We start from the raw sequence: 21238 nt of genomic DNA on the forward strand, positions 1-21238 counted from the left end.
CTGTTCCCACCGCTTAAACTCTGCACTGGAACTAATTTGTTGTCCTTTGCTTACTTCTAAAATGGGGGGACTTTCTGTGGGAACCAGCACTTGAGTTCTGTGGTTGAGCTAAGTTGCTGCTTTGCTGCTGATTCCTTAGGGAAGGCTTTTTGTGCAGCTCAGGTTTTAATGGTTGATTTTATAGGTACTTCTGGGTCTAGTGAAATCTGTTGCACCTGGGTTGTGTAGAAACACTGGTCTGGGCCTGAGTCTTTTCATGAAACTGTACCCCATGCAAATCTATATTCCTGACAAGTCTCCTCTGAGTGGTCCTATGCTGATTGGGGGGCAGGTCAGCTGTCCTTACTGTGCCTCAGTGTTCCCCCAGTGGGCCCATCTCCCCCACCGCCTGTGCTCTAAACACTTCCCATGGGACAGGCCGTGGTCTGGTCCCTTGCGATGACTCACTGGCCTCTGAGTGGCTCCGTTTTTTCAGTTGTTGTGTCTCCTCGGTCCTGTGTGGGACCATGGGAACCATATTAGTGGTCTTGCTGGCCTGGGGGCTACCAAAGTCCTCTTCTCCCCTGCTACGTTCAAGCAACTTCATCTGAAAGGCACAGCTGTGGCTTTTGCCAGCTCCTGCTCCGTGCACTTAGCAGCTCCAGCCTGGAAGTGGCTGGGATTCAAAATGGTCAGAGTGGTTTTTTCTTTCTCTCCTCATGGCTTCTCCCACCTTCATGCACTCTGTAGGTCTCTCCTCCTCTTCTCCTGAGCTATAGCAGCCCCAGCTTGGCTGTTGTTGATTTTTTATAGTTGTAAGTTAGTTGATTTGTGGGAGAGAGTGATGCTGGGGACCGTCTATTCCACCATCTTGACCAGAAGTCCTTTCTCATACTTTTTATGCTGCGTGATATGTAGTGATGACGTTCCTGTTTCATTTCTGGTGTGATTTGTCTCTTCTGTCTTTTTATCTTTGTTAGTCTTTCTAGAGGTTTATCAGTTTTGAGTTTTTCGAAGAACGAGGTTTTTATTTCGTTGATTTTCTTTATTGTTTTATTTTCAATTTCATTTAAGTTTGCTCTTGTCTTAATTATTTCCTTCCTTTTGCTTGCTTTGAGTTTATTTTGCTCTTCTTTTTCTGGTTTCTTGAGGTGGGAACTTAGATTATTGCTTTGAGACCTTTTCCGATGTGAACATTTAGCAGTATAGATTTCACTCTCAGTAGTGCTTTAACTGCATTCCACATATTTTGATATTTTTTGTTTTCATTTTCATTCATTTCTATGTGTTAAAATTTTTTGAGACGTCCTCTTTGATCCAGTATGTTGTTTAATTTTTGTGTTTGGAAATTTTTCTGTTATCTTTATTTTATTGATTTCTCTTTTGATTCCTTCTGGTCAGAGAACATATTTTGTATGATCTCAGTTATTTTATATTTGCACAAGTTTATCTTATGACCCAGAATATGGCTTATTATGGTGAATGTTCTGTGGACATTTGACAAAATTTCTTTTTACTGTTGCTGGATAGATTGTTCTATATGTGTGTGATTACCTCCTGTTGTTTGATAGTGTTGTTTAATTCTTTTATATACTTGCTTATTTTCTGTGTGGTGGTTCTATCAGTGTCTGAGAAGAGGGGGTTAGAAACTCTCATCTATAATTGTGGATTCCTCTTATTTTCCTTTCACCCATATCAGTTTTTTTTCTTTATGTATCTTGAGTCTCTGTTGTTCGTCATGTACATATTTAGGACTGTTTTGTATTCATTGTGGGATGATATTTTTATCATTATTGATAAGTATATTTTTTTGCTTACAGTAATTTTCTGTGCTTTGAAGTCTACTTTTCTTATATTTACTATAACCACTCCTGCTTTATTAATGTTTACATAGTATATCTCTTTCTATCCTTTTGCTTTCAACTTACCTCTGTCCTTGTATTTAAGTGAGTTTCTTTTAGGTAACATATAGTTCAATTATATTTTTTAATATACTGTGCCTGTCTCTATCATGTAATTTGTATATTTAGACAATTTACACTAATTTACACTTAAAGGAATTGTTGATGCATCTCCACTTAATTATTTGTTTTATGTTTCCTCTATTTCTCTTTCTACTGCTTTTTTTTTTTTTTTTGCCTTCCTATAGGTTACTTGAACATTTTTTTGTGATTCTCTTTTGTAAAAGGCGAAAGATTTCTTTTGATTTATTTATAGTGTTTTAGAGTATGTTGATTTGTATAATTTTCTTACTGGTTGCTCTAGGTATTACATTATACATACATAAGTTATCACAGCCTACTGGTATTGACATGTACTCTGTGAGTGAAATGTAGGCAACTTTCTTCTAATTGTTTTCCTCTACACTCTCCACTTTTTAAATATAATTATCTCAAGTATTTTCTGTATGTAGATTGAGCACTACATCAGATGATGATATACTTTTTGCTTCGCCATCAAAGATGATTCAAGAAACTTCTTTTTTTTTTTTTTTTTCGTGACCGGCAACGGATCGCAACCCTCAGTGTCGCGCCCGTACCGGACAGGGACTGGCAACGGGATCGCAACCCTCAGTGTTGCTCCTGCAACTCGCTCAGCCAGTGAGCAGCCGGTCTGTATGTGGGATCCGAACCCTCGGCGGGAGCGCCACCGCGCTTCACAAGTGGCGCACTGTAGCAGTGCGCCACCGTTGCCCAGAGTTTTTAAATGTAAGGAGCAAGACCTGGAGATGAAAGTGGAGTTACTTTATCTTGGCCAGAATTGTAGATCTTTGAATTAGTTTTGACAGACTACAGTTAGCCAGTAAAACTTTTAAATTATTGCTATATACATCTCTATACATATACATCTATGTTGTGACATTTTGAAAGATTTTAGAGGAAAATTCTTATTTATTTTAGACTATTTTTCTCTGTGACTTGGTCCTCAGCCCTCAGTTTCCATGTATACGTGGTGAAATCTTGAACTAGATCCTCTAGGTTTCCTTCAACTTAGTATTCTATAATTTTATGATAATGGAAATAGCTTATTTAAGTTAAGGTATGATACTAATGCCGGGATAGAAGAAAGAACTTGGACTTTGGAGCTAGGCTTATGTTTGGATTCTGAAACATGGAGAGGTAGTTTTTACATAGCCATGGACACCATAACCAATGTGCCTAGACTTGCATCTGGACTTTACCTTTACTAGGTTTGTGACCTTGGGCAAATTATTTCTCTTTGTCTCATTTTTCTCAATAATAAAATGGGGGTGATAGTACTGATCTTATAAGGTTATTGTGAAGATGAAAAGATTTATCATTTATAAAGTACTTAGAACAGTGCTCACACATGGTATGCACTATTTAACTGTTTATTACTTACCAACTGTATGACCTTAAGCCATTCTTAATCTGAATCTCAGTTTTTCCATTTGTAAAATAGGGATAGTTATTCGCACACGCACATATTTTTTAAAATATGTAAAAATACATCTTGTACAATAGTTAATGTCATGTTGGTATATTTAATGGGAATTAAATTAGAAAATGTTTTTATTTTATAAGGTTTCAAATTTTTTATCATCTAAAGAAATCTTGATTTATTTTCTTCCTTTAATTGCATAGAGCAAAAAGATGCTGAGGGATGGGAGACTGTTCATAGAGGAAGGCCTGTTCGTTCTCGATCAACAGCAGTGATGCCGAAAGTTTCCTTAGCAACAGAAGCCTTGAGGTCAAAGGATGACAGCGATAAAGAAAATGTATGTCTTTTACCTGATGAAAACATGCAGAAAGGTGAATTTGTTGAAGATGGAATTTCGAATACTATAGAATCTCATCCTAAAGACTCATTACACTCTTGCGACCATCCACTTGCTGAAAGAACCCAGGTAATACATTCTGAAAATCCTATTATTGCCTTTTTGAAAGGGGTGTGTGTGTTCTGGAATGTGTTATTTTTCTGCTTCATTTTTAATTTTTAACTGTGAAACATTTTAGATCTACAGAAAATTTGCAAGAATATAACAGTGAAACACACATCCCCATCCTGTTTGCTTAGATTTACAGATTAATATTTGCCATATATTTTTTTTTTGACTCATATGTCACACACACACATGCTAATCATTTGAGAGTAATGTGCAAACATTGTAACCATTCACCTTTAACTACTACTACAGCATGTATCTCCAAAAAACAAAGAAACTCTTTTATATAACCACATTATAATGATAAAATTCATGGAATTTAGCACATAAAATATTATCTAGTTTATAGTCTATATTTAAAATTTTGTAGTTATGTCAATAATTTCTTTATAGATTTTCCCTGCTCTAGGACTCGTGGCTCACTCGGGTGAGTGCGGTGCTGGTAGCTCCGAGGCCACAGGTTCGGATCCTATGTAGGGATGGCCGGTGTGCTCACTGGCTGAGTGTGGTGCGGACCACACTGTGCTGAGGGTTGCGATCCCCTTACCAGTCAAAAAATAATAATAATAATAATTTTGAAGAATACATTGCAGTGCTTTTGTATGTGTGTGTGCGCGCGCGCACTGTCCTTTGTTCATTGTTTGTTCATAATTCAATATAGCTTATACATTTTTGACAGGCTAAAGTAATTGTCCTTAGTGTCATATCTAGAGGGAGATAATATCAAGTTGTCCAGGTTTGTTTTTAACTTTGAATGCTTTATTAAGGTTGTGTTCTCTTGCTTTATTTGGATGTTACTGAAAATGGAGATGAAATTTTGAACTTTTTCTACTTTTACTTCCTGCAAATCAAGTGTAGAATAATTTGCTAATATCTAAAATAATTTTTTAGAGTTAATATTCCCAATATTTCTTCTGTTAGTCTAGTTGAAGTTTATTTTACTTATTTCATGAACCAATATATTCGTTTACATATTTGTTTATATAAACGTTCGTGTTTAATTGGTATAATTTTATGTAAAATGGTTGATGAAATATGGGAGATATTCTTTGATATAGTACAGGGGCTAAGTAAATCAATTACAAAATAGTTGTAATATTTTCAGTCTAGGATAATATCTGTTTTTTAAAACTCTCTCCTTTATTTCCCCACTGGAAATGTTCTTCAACTTCCTTGTCTTCTCTTAATGATGATAATGGCTCTTAATCTTACATTGTTTTTGATGTTTTATAACTCTTTAATGTGTGTACGTTATATGCCCAAGTGAGATTGCAAGCTCCTTGAGGGAAGTATCTTATGTTGCGCTTTAATTTCCCTCAATATGGAACAGAGTCCTAGACACATAGGAAGTAATCAGTATATATTTGTTGGAAGTAACTAAGAAACTCTTTAATATAGGAAAGCTACATTTAAGATACTTAGTGAAGAAATTACTTTTCATATCACTTAAATATCTAGCATTTTTGATAATGTGTGTTTTTGCTAAAAAATATAACAATATAAAAATTATGCTTGTTTTGTGTAGTGTATAAATTTATGATATTGGGATTTCAGGAATAATCCCTACATAGAACTTTTGAATAATTAAACTATTGCTAAAATGTTTCAGTATAAAAATTCACTGCTGATTGAAGCCAAATTGGTAATAATATTTGTTTTCTCCACTGTTACTCTAAAAATAGAAGTAGCATATTTATATCTTTTCTCAACATTACTTTATAATTTAGCTTTGATTTTGTTATATAAATGATATTGAGTTTTTAATAAACAGGGTTGACTATATTGTAAACATCAGTAATGCTAATATAAATATTGCCAAGAAGATTATAAACCATGGTGACTGACATATAAATAATGTTGATAGCAATATAAACAAAGTGATACAATTTAAATAATGCTTATGCTAAAATCACCACTTTGGGACACTTTAAATTCTGACCAATAGTAGAACTTTTAAAGTAGTTTATAAGACTTGGCCAAGTTTAATGTTTGTGTAAATAATTAATCAAACTGGAGGTTTTATGGCCACTGCAATGTTTATCTCATGTTTATTTAAGAAGTGATGTGGGTGAGTTTTAAATTCACAATTTTAGATTTTAGCTCTCCAACTTGGATTGTAACTAGAAAACATAGCACCATTCTTTCTCTACTCTGTTAAAAGATGAAGATAAAGGCTTGGTTCTATTTACTAAACTAGAACATTTTTAAAGAATGAATATGTGTTTGGCCTAAGCCAAAGATACTGTTTTTTAGATTGTTTTCACATTTCTGTTGGTTTTGTGTCAAATATTCCTCCTGGAATGGGGAGGGTGTCTAAAGTATATGAATCGCATAATGAGACACTGCTTGCTTTATATCTGCACACCTAGGTCAACCTTTTCTCTTTTAGATCTGAGAATTGGCATCATGTGCCATATAGGTCTTTATTAAAGATACTTTGAGGTCATGTTAGTATTATTTGAAGAGAGCAAGTTTTATATTTTTGAGTAAAATGCCCTCAAAATATATTTTGATAAAAAATGTTTTCAGGATGTTTTTAGAAAATGCTGAGTATCCTCATTTGTTATTAGACAGTCTTCACAAAAGACAACATAAATACCTTTAGTTGTATAAGACAAAGTGTTATATTTGTGAACAGATTTCCTTTGTGAGAGATATGACATACTTTTTACAAGTTGGCCTACTAAAAGAAAATATAATTACAGTATATATTGCTTAATTTCTTAGAGTGCTTCAGATAGTGCCCGATACCTAGTAGGCATGCAAGTAAAATTTATGCTGCTTAGTAGTTTCTTTCCTTTGGTTACACTTGAAATACACAAAAAAGATGAGTGAGTTGTCTGTCAGCTAGTCAAGTACTGCTTCACTGTTGATAGGATAAGCAGAGTTAGCTCTTTTAGAGTGGAATAGTGGATAAGTATTTTTTATTATCTCTGATGTATTCTATAAATATATTTTATTAGTTCACAGTGAGTACACTGGATGATGTCAAGAATTCTGGTAGTAGTCAAGAAAATTCTGTGCGAACTTCTGAAATACCAGCTGTTCACATTGATACAGAGTGTGTTTCAACAACTCAGCAAGCTGACACACCTCCTTTGCAAACAAATGATGACAAATTTCTGGCAGAGAAAGCAAGGATAGAGAGTGAAATGGATCCTTCAGATATTTCAAATGTGAGTGCTGCTAACTTGGTAAGAACAACTTATCAGAACTCTGAGTAAATATATATGAGGCATGAACCCCAATAATAATAACTTGTATTATTTATTACTTTATACTTCACAAAACATTATACATGTTATTTTATTTTAATATTTTATTTTTGTAGTAATCTTCTGATAATTAATATTCTTTTTGTTTTGTAGAGGAATAAAGTGAGACTGTGAGAGTTAAATAATTTGTTCAAATCCTGCAGTTTGTATGTGATTTGATCCAATACTCTTTGGTCTAGGATTAAGAAACTAAACCAGTAACAGTAAAGTCTTCCATGCAGAAATGGTGCCTTCTGGACTTACTTTTAAAAACTCCCTCAACGGAGTAATTTAAACAGCTACTATCATTTGATTGGAGTTGGTCTTTAAGATAAAATTTATTTACCATCCTATTCCAGAATCTCTAAAAATGCATTGATTTTCAGTTATTTATAGGTTAATGTTTTGGATGACTATGTATTTCTGTCCATCTCTTTCTATTGCTACAGTATTAAGATACTTAACCTAGGGATAATGTAGAATAGGTCATGCTAGCTTTGTTTAAAGAAGTAACTTTCCAAAGAAATAAGCGTATATAAAAAGTTGAGAAAAGTTATTCAAATTTTACTTTTTAAAGGGCCATTATTACTATACTATATACTATATACTATAGTAATTTCTTCCAAAACTTAATGCCTTATCATGCTGAAAGATGCTATCAGTAGATAGTATTGGGCAAAATTATACATCTTACAGAGATAGTAGCAGTAGATATAGATGAAACTTGACATGGATAGTTTAAGGGAATAAAAGAATATCAGGGATATAGTAATAAGAAAAACAAATGTTTAGATTCCTTTAATAAGGTAAAGCAATTTGTTTTTTATCTTCTGTCTTTTAGTGATGGACTTTTTAAAGGTTGAACATAATTATGGTCAAATAAGAAATGCATTTAATGTATGGGGTAGAAATTGGTCATATATATTTTTTGTTTTCATACTATATATTATAACAAGTTATTTATTTTACAATTTGGTTCTGTGAGAATCAAATTTCAGAAGAGGAAAATGATCCCATACTTGAATAAGCAGGAAATAATTACTTCCCTCATCCTCTTTTATTTTGATCACAAATATAAGCTTGTTGTAAAATCATGAAAACCCTTTGTTATTTTGAGGGTCAAATTTGCATATTTGAAAGAAAACAAGTTAAGTTTTAAATATGAATATTAAGTGTATTATTAAAAGAGTTTTAACTAAACCAAGATTTAAAAAAAATTTTTTTTTCATTTGTTTTGCTAGAGATACTCTAGATAAGCACCTTATTGTTTAGTTTCCAAGTAGGGGGTTATATAGAATTCCTGCAGTTATGAATGAGCTATTTTTTCTTTTCTTTCTCAGTACGATATTGTTATATAGCTGGTTAAAGTAAAAAAAAAAAATTGCTGTTCACTTGTAGAAACATTAGCAAAAAATGACTGTGAAAACCTTTCTATTTAAGGTCAACTTTTGCCATCATTATAATAATATGCCATTATATTACCTAGCTTCCATTGATCTAATTTTTTAGATTTGCTAACATTTTCAAGTTTTAGTGAAAATTTGGAAATTTTCAAAATAACGACATGCGTATATTTATTTGAAGTTCACTGTGTGAAAATAAAGTTGTATATGGATGATTGAATCATATTTTATCCATAAGCTATACTACAGGTTGAGTATTCCTTATCCAAAATGCTTGAGACCAGAAGTATTTCTGATTTTGGAATATTTGCAGTAACTTAACTGGCTGGGCAGCCCTAATCTGAAAACTCGAAATCTGAAATGTTCCCTTAAGCATTATCATTTGGAGTTTATAGCATTTCAGATTTTGGATTTTCCTATTAGGGATGCTCTACCTGTACTAGGTTAGAATCTTTTCAGGTCTTCAGATAGTAACTAAATAGACATTTTACATTCTAGGGAAGATAAAATTATAGGGAGGACATAGAGAAGGCTCATGTGAGAGCTTACTTTCTGCAAACTTAAATATATTTAACTTTAATATTTGGATTTTAGTTATTGTTAGAAGTTATAATTTTTGTGTGGCACATTAACAGCAGTCATTTTCTATAACGTTTTTAGGGTTTATAGAGAAGAGCTTATGATGCACAGAAATAGTCTCTTTTTGAAACTTCCCCACCCTATTCTATTCCCCAAGGGACAATCTTTGTGTGTTTTGGGGGGTGTGATAGAGAAGAGGGAAGGGAAGCTTTAAAAAAATTAATGCCCAGACTCTACTCTAGAGCACATATATAATAAGCTGGTACTGAAGCATTTGTATTTTTAGTACATTTATTGAGATATAATTTATTTCCATTAAGCGTATTTAAAATGTACAAGTTGATAAATTGTGACATCTGTTTACAGCTATGAAATCATTATTACAATCAAGATAATGAACATATTGATTGCCCCTAAAAGTTTCCACTTTCCCCTTTATGATCCCTCCCTTCTTGCCTTCTCTGTAGCCCCTTTTCAGGTAAACACTATTCTTCTTTCTTTTGCTATGTTTTAGTTTACATTTTCAGAATTTTATATAAATGGAATTATATAATCTTTGCTTGGCTTCTTTCACTCAACATAATTATTTTGAGATTTATCCATGTAGTTGTGTGTATTGATTGTTCATTCTTTTCACTGTCTTTGGTAGTATTTTGTTTTGTGCATATACAATGTATTTATTCATTCACTTGCTTACAGACATTTGAGTTACTTCTAGTTTTTTTGTTATGAATAAAAGTGCCATGAACATTTGTGTACATATCTTTGTGTGAACATGTGTTTTCATTTCTCTTGGAAAAATACCTACATCAAAAAAAATTTTTATACTATTGTTCAGGTCTCCTTTATCTTTACTCATTTTCTATCTACTTGTTCTGTCAATTGAAAGAGGGGTATTGAAAACTCTGAATGTAACTATGGATCTATTTCTTTTTTTCTTTTTTTTTTTTTTGACTGGTAAGGGGATCGCAACCCTTGGCACGGTGTCATCTGCACCATGCTCACATGAGCGCACCGGCCATCCTTATAAAGGATCCGAACCCGCGGCCTCGGCGCTACCAACGCTGCACTCTCCCGAGTGAGCCACGGGGCTGGCCTGGATCTATTTCTTTTTTAAAAAACAACTTTCTTAAGATATAATTTGTATAACATACTATTCATTCACTTAATATTTACAATGAAATGTTTTTTTTTTTATTCCTTTTTGTCTTTTTTACTGACCGGTAACGGGATTGCAACCCTCGGTGTCGCGCCCATACCGGGGACCGGCAACGGGATCGCAACCCTCGGTGTCGCGTCTGCACTGCGCTCAGCCAGTGAGCGGGAACCGGTCTCCACTTGGGATCCGAACCCTCGGCAGGAGCGCCGCCACGCTCCCAAGCGGCGCACTCTCCAATGCGCCACCGGGCGGGCCCTACAATGAAATGTTTTTTAGTGTAATTACAGAACTGTGCAACTATCACCATAGCCGGTTTTGGAACACTTTCATCATTCCAAAAAGAAACACAGTTTGCATTTGCAGTTACTCCCTTTCACCCCATCACTGCCCTTCTAGCCCTAACTGTTTTCTGTCTCTATAGTTTTGCCTTTTTTTGACATTTTATAGAAATGGTATACAATTTGTGGTCTTTTGCACTGGCTTCTTCCATTTAGCATAATGTTTTAAAGGTTCATACATGTTTTAGCCTCTCAGTACTTCATTCCTTTTTATGACCAAATAGTATTCCACTGTATGGGTATATCACATTTTATTCACCAACTGATGTACATTTAGATTGTTTCTATAGTTTGGCTATTATACATAGTGCTGCTTTAAATATTTGCATACAAGTTTTTGTGTGGACATATGTGTTTTTTTTCTCCTGGATATATATCTAGGAGTGGAATTGCTGGATCATATGAACTGGGTTTAACCTTTTGAAGAACTGTCAGACTGTTTTCCAAAGTGTTTGCACCATTTTACATTCTCATTAGGTTTATTTCTTTTGCAGTTCTATCAGTTTTTGCTTCATGTATTTCAAAGCTCTGTTAAGTCCATAAACATTTAGGATTGTTTTGTCTTCTTGATGAATTGACTCTTTTATTATTATGAAATGACCTTTTTTTAAAAATCCCCGGTGATACTTTTTCCTCTGAAATGTGCTGTGTGTGATATTTATACTTCAGCCGTCTTTTGATTAGTGTAGATTTTTTTTTACTTGTAATCTAATTGTGGTGTTTAGACTATATGTATTGTGATTATCGAGATGGTTTGTTTAAATCTACCATCTTACTGTTTGTTTTCTGTTTGATCCGTGTGTTCTTTGTTCTCTCTATTTTTTTTTTTTTTTGTCCTTTTTGAGACCGGCTGCACCGCGCTCAGCCAGTGAGCACTGTGAGAGCACCGGTCATCCCTACATAGGATCCGAAGCCACGGTGGGAGCGCCGCTGTACTGCTGCGCTCCCAGCGCCACACTCTTCCGAGTGCGTCAGGGGCTCGGCCCTCCTTTGTTAGCTTATTAACTTTAACTCTTTGTTTTTTTATTTCAGTGTTTGCTTTAGGGTTTGTAGTATATATCTTTAGCTTCTCATGGGACCTCATTATGAATTAATGATTCTTATGCATATTATTTGTATTACTTCTAATGCTTATTTTAAAATTAAGTATATATATTCAGAAAATGTCATCATTATAACATATATTTTTCCATGTTCCCATTATAGTATACTATTTTTGTTTTATATTTAGTAAATGTATTTGATAAGTAACTTTTGAATTTTGGAACTCAGATGAAATTCACGCCTTGTCATAATAATACATGTTATTTATATAACCTCACAGTTTCTCATACACAGTAGTCTGGTAAAGAAGGTAAGTCGTGGATTATCCATCCGTTATTTTATGGAATATGAAATAGGCTCTTGGTTTTAAAAAACTTCTAAGTCACACAGCTAGAAAAATGTTTGAACATATATTGGACCCCAGGTTTCATGATTCTAAATCAATGCTATTTTATGTATACTGTTGAGTTCATGATTAGAGCAGGCATAAAGAAGGAAATGATTACTTGATTTTCCAGTCCTGTGATGATGATTCTTTTTGTTTATTCGTTTTAACTTTTTATAGTCCATGGCAGAAGTGCTTGCTAAAAAAGAAGAGCTAGCAGATCGTCTAGAAAAGGCCAATGAAGAAGCCATTGCTAGTGCTATTGCTGAAGAAGAACAGTTAACTAGAGAAATTGAAGCTGAAGAAAACAATGATATTAACATTGAAACTGACGACAGTGATTTTTCTGTGAGTATTTAGAATTTTTAACTTAATTGTTCAAAAATTATATAGAAATAAAATTCTTAGGCCCAGAAAGACTTGGAGTTCATATAGTCCTATTTGAAATAATTTATTTAAAAGTCATTTCCAACAATAATTATTATTATTCTCAGGGTGATTTAGACTTATACAATAAACAGTAGCAAATTGTTTTTAGCACTTTACCATTACTAAGTATTTTCATACATGATGCAATAGACAAGTTGGGAATGGTTATTCTCATTTTACAAATCAAGAAATTGAGTCTCACAGAAAGTAAAAACTCAACATTACTTTTAGTGCAATTTGTAGAGATTGAATGAGAATCTAAGATATTTTACTTTTTTGTATCCTACTAATAAGAAGCAATTGACACATTGCCTTGATGTCACTAAGTACTCAGGATATATATGTTGGCAAAGAGGATTTGTTAAAGAATAACTTAACCATGAATGTTTCACATTTTATTAAATTTTAATGCCCACTAAATAATCTTGGGCTCTTCAAATATGTGCTTTCTATATGTCAGTGTTTATATAGTAATAATATAAGGCCAGTGTGTTTCTTTTTAAATTTACTTTATTTGTCTCTGCTGTTATTGGCTATTGGGCTCTTAATTTGTATAGGCTGTGGTATTTTAACTTGATAATTATTGTTATTACACAAGGTATGTGTTTTTTTTTCTGGTTTTGAGCTGTTGGTTAATTGCAATATATTAACAAGTAGGAAAATTTCATGTATTGTTCATTTCTTAAGGTTATAATTCTATTCAAAAATTTGTTTTTCTGTTTCTCTTGTTACATTTTAGGCTAGCATGGGCAGTGGGAGTGTATCTTTCTGTGGTATGTCATTGGATTGGAACGATGTCCTTGCAGATTATGAAGGTATTTGTGTGTGTGTGTGTGTGTGTGTGTGTGTGTGTGTGTGTGTGTGTGTGTGTGACATGCAGGGACAGTGGGATAAAATAGATTATCTTATTACATGTAGTTTCTGTTTAAAATAAGTAAATTAGAGTGGGAATGCTATTCCCTTTTAAAAGTCTGTTATCAAATAGTGGTTTTATAGAAATATGTGGTTAAACAATAAACAGTGGTTTCTTTTTTCTGAACAGCTCGTGAATCTTGGCGCCAAAATACATCCTGGGGGGATATTGTAGAAGAGGAACCTGCTAGACCTCCAGGGCATGGAATTCACATGCATGAAAAACTTTCTTCACCATCTCGTAAAAGGTCTGGCCTTTGAAGATTAATTTGAAATTTTTCATAGGAGGAAAACCAGCCACTCTTGACTATTAAGTAGAGTTGCTACATGACCTTTGTGGGTACATTATTCAGGACAGTGACATGTCCATTGAAAAATGACAATGCTTTCCTGAAATGGTTGGCCAAAATTAGTTCTGTATACTTTAAGAACTTTGAAATCTAAAGAACACTATTATTGGCCTTATTGTGTAAACATTTGTGTCTCTTATCCATTTCTTTCTGTTAATAGAACAATTGCAGAATCTAAGAAGAAACATGAAGAAAAGCAAATGAAAGCACAGCAACTGAGGGAAAAGTTACGTGAAGAGAAAACATTAAAGCTCCAGAAATTGTTAGAAAGGGTAAGTTTATTTTTTAGGAAATTATGATAGTCTTCAATTGATGGACTTTTTTAAACTAGACTTTTCCTTTTGGTTTGAGAGAAACTAAAGGAACCATAAAAATAATTAAATTTGCTAGCAAATAAAGGCGAGTCTGCCTATTGAAAACTAGGAGGTTTAATTTAAAAAAACCAATTTGTTATTCATAAATTATCTAGTAAATTGATATTTTGCAGGGTTGACATGGATTATTGAATCTGCATTTTGTCGTTTGCCCTTATCATTGGCAGGTTTTCTTCGGGAGGCTTGTCTGAAGTGTAGAATGACCTGGTAGGACAGTTTTGAGCTACGATTATTGGGTTTCTGGTGTGTGCCTATTTTGGGTTGGTCTTGGCCCCTGCCACTGGCTCTGATTTTTACAACTATGCCTGTGGCTGCAGCCAATCCTTTCAGCCTCAGGAATACAAGCTACTGCCCTGGCCCTCTGTTAGTTGTCAGTGTATGTGCATGGCCCAGTAGCCATGCACATGCATGCCCACAGCTGGCTCTGGCTCCCATTGCCACATGCATTTCTGCAGCCAAACTCCAGAGCTGTGTATGCCACTGGCCCTGGCCCCTATCTACCCAGGTGTGCTTGCTGCTCAACACAAGGTGCCACTAGTAATCCCAACAGCCCTTGAAGGCATGGCAGGTACCCTTTAGCTTTTGCAGCCAAAGATCCCATATTTACTGATGTTGCCAACCTCAGCTCTGTGAGCTGCCATGCCCCTGTGCATCATGGGACCCAGAGCTATTGCACAGCCTACATTTGGTGTCCCACATTCCACTAAGCCTGGTGCAACAACAATATGCTCCCTTGTGCCCCCACTCTACTTAGGTCCTCATAATCCCCTCTCCCATGTGATGGTCTTTCCTTATGCATATGTAAAGTCTGGATAAGGTGACTGCTTCTTTAAATACACAGATAGCAATGCAAGGATACAGGGAACAGGAAAAATTGAAAAAACATGACACCAGCATGGGAACATAATAATTTCCAATAACCAACCTAAATACAAATAGAGATCCACAAACTGTTTGATGACGAATTAAAAATAATTGTTCTACAGAAGGTCAGGGAGCTACAAGAGAACACAGATAAATAATTGAACAAAATTAGGAAAACAACACATGAACAAAATGAGAAGTTCAAGAAAGAAATAGAAGCCATAAAAAAGAAGCAGACAAATTCTGGAGTTGATGAATACAGTGACTGAACCAAAAAATTCAACCAGAGAGCTCTAGCAGCAAACTTAGTCAAGCAGAGGAAAGAATTAAAGAACTCGAAGAAAGGCCATTTAAATTATCCAGTAAAAGGAGAAAAAAGAAAATGGAATGAAAAAGTATAAAGAAAGCCTATGGAATTTATGGGACATTGTCATTGAACCATTATACATATGATAAGAATCAGAAGAAGAGAGTAAGGTTTGGAGAGCTTTTATAAAGAAATAATAGCCAAAAAACTTCCCAAATCTGTGGAGGGACATACATATCCAGACTCAAGCCCATAGAACCCCAAACAGGTTGAAGATAAAGAAGTCTACCCAAGACTCAATATAATTAAACTATCAAAACAAATAGACAGGGGGTGGGAGGGAAGAAGACACAACAATCACAATAATTCCTTGAACTTGTTAAGATAAGTGAATAGATATAATGTTGATGTGAAGGACAGAGAGGGGAGAAAAGGAGGAATTGGTAAAGGAACACAAAAATCAACTAACTGTATATTGATAAATTTAAAAAAACCCTCAAAGACAAAGAGAGAATTCTGACAGCAGCAGGAGAAAAGTGACTCATTACGTACAAGGGACTCCCCTCCCCCACCACCAGAAAAAATTATTACTGAATTTCTCAGCAGAAACCCTACAGGAAAGGAGACAATGGCAAGATATATTCAAAGTACTGAAAGAAAAAAATTGCCAACCATGAATACTATACACTACAAAGCTATCCCTAAAAACATAGGGGAGAGTCTTTCCCAGACACACAGAACTGAGGGAGTTTTTGCCACTAGGCATGGCTTAGAAGAAACACTTCATGGAGTTCTTATAATAGAATTGAAAACATGATAAAGAGCAATATGAAAACATATGAAAGTATAAATCTCACCAGTAGGGGTAAATATATAGTCAAATGCAGAATACCGTATATATCAGTCCATTTCGTGTTGCTATAACAGAAATACCTGAGACGGGGTAATTTATAAAGGAAAGTGGTTTATTTGGCTTACGATTCTGGGACAGCTGCATGTGGCACAGGCCTCAGGCTGCTTCTACTCATGGCAGAAAGTGGCAGGTAGCTGGTGAGTACAAGCAGATCACATGGCAAGAGGAAGCAATGCCAGGGTCCTTTAAACAATCAGCTCTTGTGGGAACTAGTAGAGTGAGAATTCACACTCATTACTCCCCCCTCCCCCAGGGAGAGCATTAATCCATTCATAAGGGATCCGCCCCCATGACTCAATCAGTTTCCAACACTGCCACATTGGGGATCAAATTTCCACATGAGTTTTGGAGGGGACAACACATCCAAACTTCGTCATTCCACCCCTTCTGTGGTAACTCCACCCCTGTGACAGATCTCTTCCTGGGCCCCCAGAATTTTCTGTACATACTTTGATATCTGGGTGGAGGTTCCCAAGCCTTCCCAGCTCTGGCATTCTGTAAGCCTGCAGACCTAACACCACGTGGATGCTGCCGAGACTTCTGGCTTGTATTTTCCAAAGCTGTGGGTCCAGCCACACCTGGGGCCAATTTAGCCACAGCTGAAGCAGCCAAAGCAGCTGTTGGTGCTGGAAGCAGCTTCTCAAGGTGGCCCTGGGCAGCGAGCCCATGGAGGGTGCCTCAGGCCTTTTCCCCAAGACCATTCTGTCTCCCTAGGCATTTGGGCCTGAAATGGAAGGGTTGGCCCCAGAGGCTTCTGCAATGCCTTCAGGGCCCTTTTCTCCTTCTCTTGATAATCCCTTTCCTTTGTACTAATCTTCTGAGCTAATGGTTGCTGGGCTGCACCGTTGCATGCTCTCTGCTTTTCTATTACTTGGCCATGCTGCAAATTTTCCAAATCTTTATACTCTGCTCCCTTTTAAAATTCTGGCTTTACATCATGCCTTTTCTGCCATAACTCAGCATAGGCTGTTAGAAATAAACATGCAGCATCTTTAATGCTTTGCTGCTTGGAAATTTCTTTTACCAGATACATTGGTTCACAACTCTTAAGTCCCACCTTCCACAAAGTCCAAGGGCATGGACACAATGCAGCCAAATTCCTTGCTATGGCATAGCAAGGGTGATCTTTGCCCCAATTCCTGATAAGTTCCTCATTTCTGTCTGAGACATCATCATCTACATGGTCTTTACTGTCCACGTTTCTATCAACATTCTGGTCACAGCTGCGTAACCAGTCTCTAAAATCTTCCAAACTTTCCCTCATCTTTTTCTCTTCTGATTCTTCTAGACTCCTTCAACCTTTGCCCATTACCCAGTTCCAAAGCTGCATCCACATTTTCAAGTATCTGTATAGCAACACCCCACTCCTTGGTACCAATTTTGTTTTAGTCCATTTTGCGTTGCTATAACAAATACCTGAGACTGGGTGATTTATAAAGAAGAGAGGTTTATTTGGCTTACGATTCTGGGACAGTTGCATATGGCACGGGCCTCAGGCTGTTTCTACTAATGGCAGAAAAGTGGCAGGCAGCCAGCAGGTACAAGCAGATCATGTGGCGAGAGGAAGCAAGAGAGAGAAGCAAGAGAGGAGGTGCCAGGGTCCTTTAAACAATGAACTCTTGTGGAAACTAATAGAGCAAATACTCACTCATTAATACCCCCGCCCCCAGGGAGAGCATTAATTCATTCATAAGGGATTTGCCCCCATGACTCAATCAGTTTCCAACACTGCCACATTGGGGATCAAATTTCCACATGAGTATTGGAGGGGACAACACATCCAAACTCCATCAATGTAACCCTCTAATGGTGGTGCACAACCAACCATTTACCCCAATATAAAAATTAAAGGACAAAAGTACCAAGGAAAAGTATAATGACAAAAATTTGGTAATGGACTCATCATATGAAAAGTAGTAAACTCTGACCAAGATCACAAAATGTGTTGTCAGGTAAAAGTGTAGAGTTTTTGTATGTATTTGAATTTAAGTTGTTATTAAAATAGATGTTTATAAACACAAAGGCACAACTTATTGTAGGTACACAAAAGATAAAAAGAAAGAATTAAAATCAAACCATTACAAAAAAAAATCAAATAACAGAATAAGACAGAAATAGAGGAAGAGAGGAACAAGCAAACTGCAAAACAGAAAATAATTAACAAAATGGCAATAGTAAGTTTACCTGTCAGTAATTACTTTAAATGTAAATGGATTAAACTCACCAATTGAAAGGCAGAAAGTGACTGAGAATTAAAAACAAGAGCCAGCCATATGCTATCTACAAAAGATTCATTTTCAATCTAAAGGACACATAGGCTGAATGAGAAGGGATGGAAAAAAGATATTGTATTATATCAGATAAAATGGACTTTGAATCAAAAAATTTTCCCAGAGAGAAAGGTCATTAAATAATGATAAAACATCAGTTCAACAGGAAGACATAACAATTTAAAATATATTTGCAGCCAATATCAAAGCGCCTAAATATATTAAACAAATGTTGACAGATCTGAAGATAGCAGTACAATAATATTAGGAGATTTCAGTGCATTCTTTCAACAATGGATAGAACATCCAGGTGGAAAATCAATAAGGAAACAATCAACTTGAACAATACTATAGAGTAAATGTACCTAACAGACATATACAGAATTTTCTACCCAAAAGTGGCAGAATACTCATTTTTCTAAAGTGCACTTGGAACATCTCCAGGGTAGATCACATGTTAGGTCACACACTTGAGGAATTTAAGTATATTGAAAATATACCAAGTAACTTCTTACATCACAGAGGAATGACTCTAGAAATAACAGAAAGAAAACAAGAAAATTAACAACAATGTAAAAACTAGACATTATACTATTGAACAGATATTTGGAAAAGGGGAAATCAAAATGGAATTTAAATAATACTTTGAAGTAAATGAAAGCACAAATACAACTTACTTTCTGCAGCCATACCACCCTGAATGTTTCTGATCTTGAAAGCTTAGTAGGGTGGGGCCTGGTTATTACTTGGATGGGAGCCTGCCTTGGAATACCAGGTGCTGTATGTTTAAAAAACAAAAACCAAAAAACCCCCCAAACCATGGAAAAGATCAGTGAACAAAAAGTTGGTTTTTCGAGAAGATAAGCAAGGCAGACAAACCATTAGCTAGGCTAACTAAAAAAAGAAGAGAGAAGACCCAAATAACAAAAATTAATGAAAATTAGACATGAAGATGGACATATAACAACTGATACCACAGAAATACAAGGAATCATTAGAGACTATTAAGAAAAACAATACACCAACAAATTTGAAAACCTGAAGAAAATGGATAAATTTTTGGACACATACAAACTACGAAGACTGAAACAAGAAGAAATAGAAAACCTGACCAGATCAATAACAAGCAACAAGATTGAAGCAGTAATCAGCAGTCTTCCAGCAATTTAAAGGTCAGGACTGGATGACTTTACTTCTGAATTCTACCAAACCTTTTAAGAGAAATTAACATTAGTTCTCTTCAAACTATTCCAAAAAATCAAAACAGAGACCATACTCCCAAACTCATTCTATGAGGACAGCATCACCCTGATACCAAAACCAGACAAAGATACAACAGAAAAAGAAAACTACAGGCCACTATGTTTGATGAACAAAAATGCAAAAATCCTCATAAAATATTAGTAAATAGAATACAGCAACACATCAGAAAAAATTATACAGCACGATTACGTGGGATTCATCCCAGGGATGCAAGAATGTTTCAACATATGCAAGTCAGTAAATGTGATACATCACATCAACAAAATCAATGATAAAAACCATATGATTATCTCAATAGATGCAGAAAAAGCATTTGACAAAATTCAACATCCCTTCATGATACAGACTTTCATTAAATTAGGTATAGAAGGAAAGTATCTCAACACAATAAGAGCCATATATGACAACCCCACTGCCAGTGTCATCCTGAATGGGGAAAAGCTGAAATCTTTTCCCTTAAGAATGGGAGCGAGACAATGATGCCCACTCTCACCACTCCTATTTAACATAATATTGGAAGTACTAGCCAGAATAAGAGGCAAGAAAAAGAAATAAAAGGCATCCAGATTGGAAAAGACAAAGTCAACTTGTCCCTGTTTGCAGTTGACATGGTTCTGTATAGAAATGCCTAACGACTCTACCAAAAAATTCTTAGAGTTGATAAATGATTTCCATAATATTGCAGGATACAAAATCAACACACAGAAATCAGTAGCATTTTTATACTCCAATGCAAACTAGCAGAAAAAGAAATTAAGAAAGCTAGCCCATTTACAATAGTCATCAAAAAAAAAAAAATAAGATACCTAGGAATGAACAAGGAAGTGAAAGATCTCTACAACAAAAACTATGCATCACTACTGAAATTAAAGAGGACACCAAAAGATGGAAAGACATCCCATGCTCTTCTATTGGAAGAATTAGCATTATGAAAATGTCCATACTACCCAAAGCAATCTACAGATTCAATGCAGTCCCCATCAGTATACCAATGGTATCCTTCACAGAAATAAAAAACAACTCTGACATTCACATAGAACAACAAAATACCCCAAGTAGCCAAAGCATTTCTGAGCAAAAAAAATAAAGCTAGAGGCATAAGTCTACCTGACTTCAAATTATAGTACAAAGATATAGTGACCAAAACAGCATGGTAGCAGCATAAAAACAGACACATTGACAAATGGGACAGAATGGAGAACCCAGAAATCAATCCACATACTTACAGTCAACTGATCTTTGACAAAGGCACAACAACTTACACTGGGGAAAAAGACTGCCTCTTCAGTAAATGGTGCTGAGAAAATTGGACATCCATATGTAGAAGAATGAAACTAGATTTGTACCTCTTGCCGTATACCAAAATTAACTCAAAATGGACTAAAGACTTAAATATAAGACCTGAAACTACAAAACAACTAAAAGAAAACATAGGGGAAATGCATCAGGAAGTAGGACTGAGCAAAAACTTTTATGAATAAGACCCCAAAAGTACAGGTAACAAAGGA

The 21238-nt window shown here is 35.3% G+C and overlaps 1 protein-coding gene across 1 annotated transcript in view; it reads left to right on the forward strand.

Annotated features, from left to right (window-relative positions):
• Window positions 1-3585: 3585 nt before the first annotated feature.
• SCAPER (S-phase cyclin A-associated protein in the ER) overlaps window positions 3586-21238 on the forward strand; it is a 396020-nt gene continuing 378367 nt past the window's right edge. Inside the window, exons 1-6 of the mRNA XM_008574198.1 lie at window positions 3586-3847; window positions 6850-7062; window positions 12229-12396; window positions 13217-13292; window positions 13520-13637; window positions 13900-14011. Coding sequence (XP_008572420.1) covers window positions 3656-3847; window positions 6850-7062; window positions 12229-12396; window positions 13217-13292; window positions 13520-13637; window positions 13900-14011 — 879 coding nt within the window. The 5' untranslated portion in view covers window positions 3586-3655. The remainder of the gene's footprint in view (window positions 3848-6849; window positions 7063-12228; window positions 12397-13216; window positions 13293-13519; window positions 13638-13899; window positions 14012-21238) is intronic.

Source organism: Galeopterus variegatus, unplaced genomic scaffold (assembly GCF_000696425.1).
Source record: "Galeopterus variegatus unplaced genomic scaffold, G_variegatus-3.0.2 Scaffold1012, whole genome shotgun sequence".
Classification (NCBI taxonomy): Eukaryota; Metazoa; Chordata; class Mammalia; order Dermoptera; family Cynocephalidae; genus Galeopterus; species Galeopterus variegatus.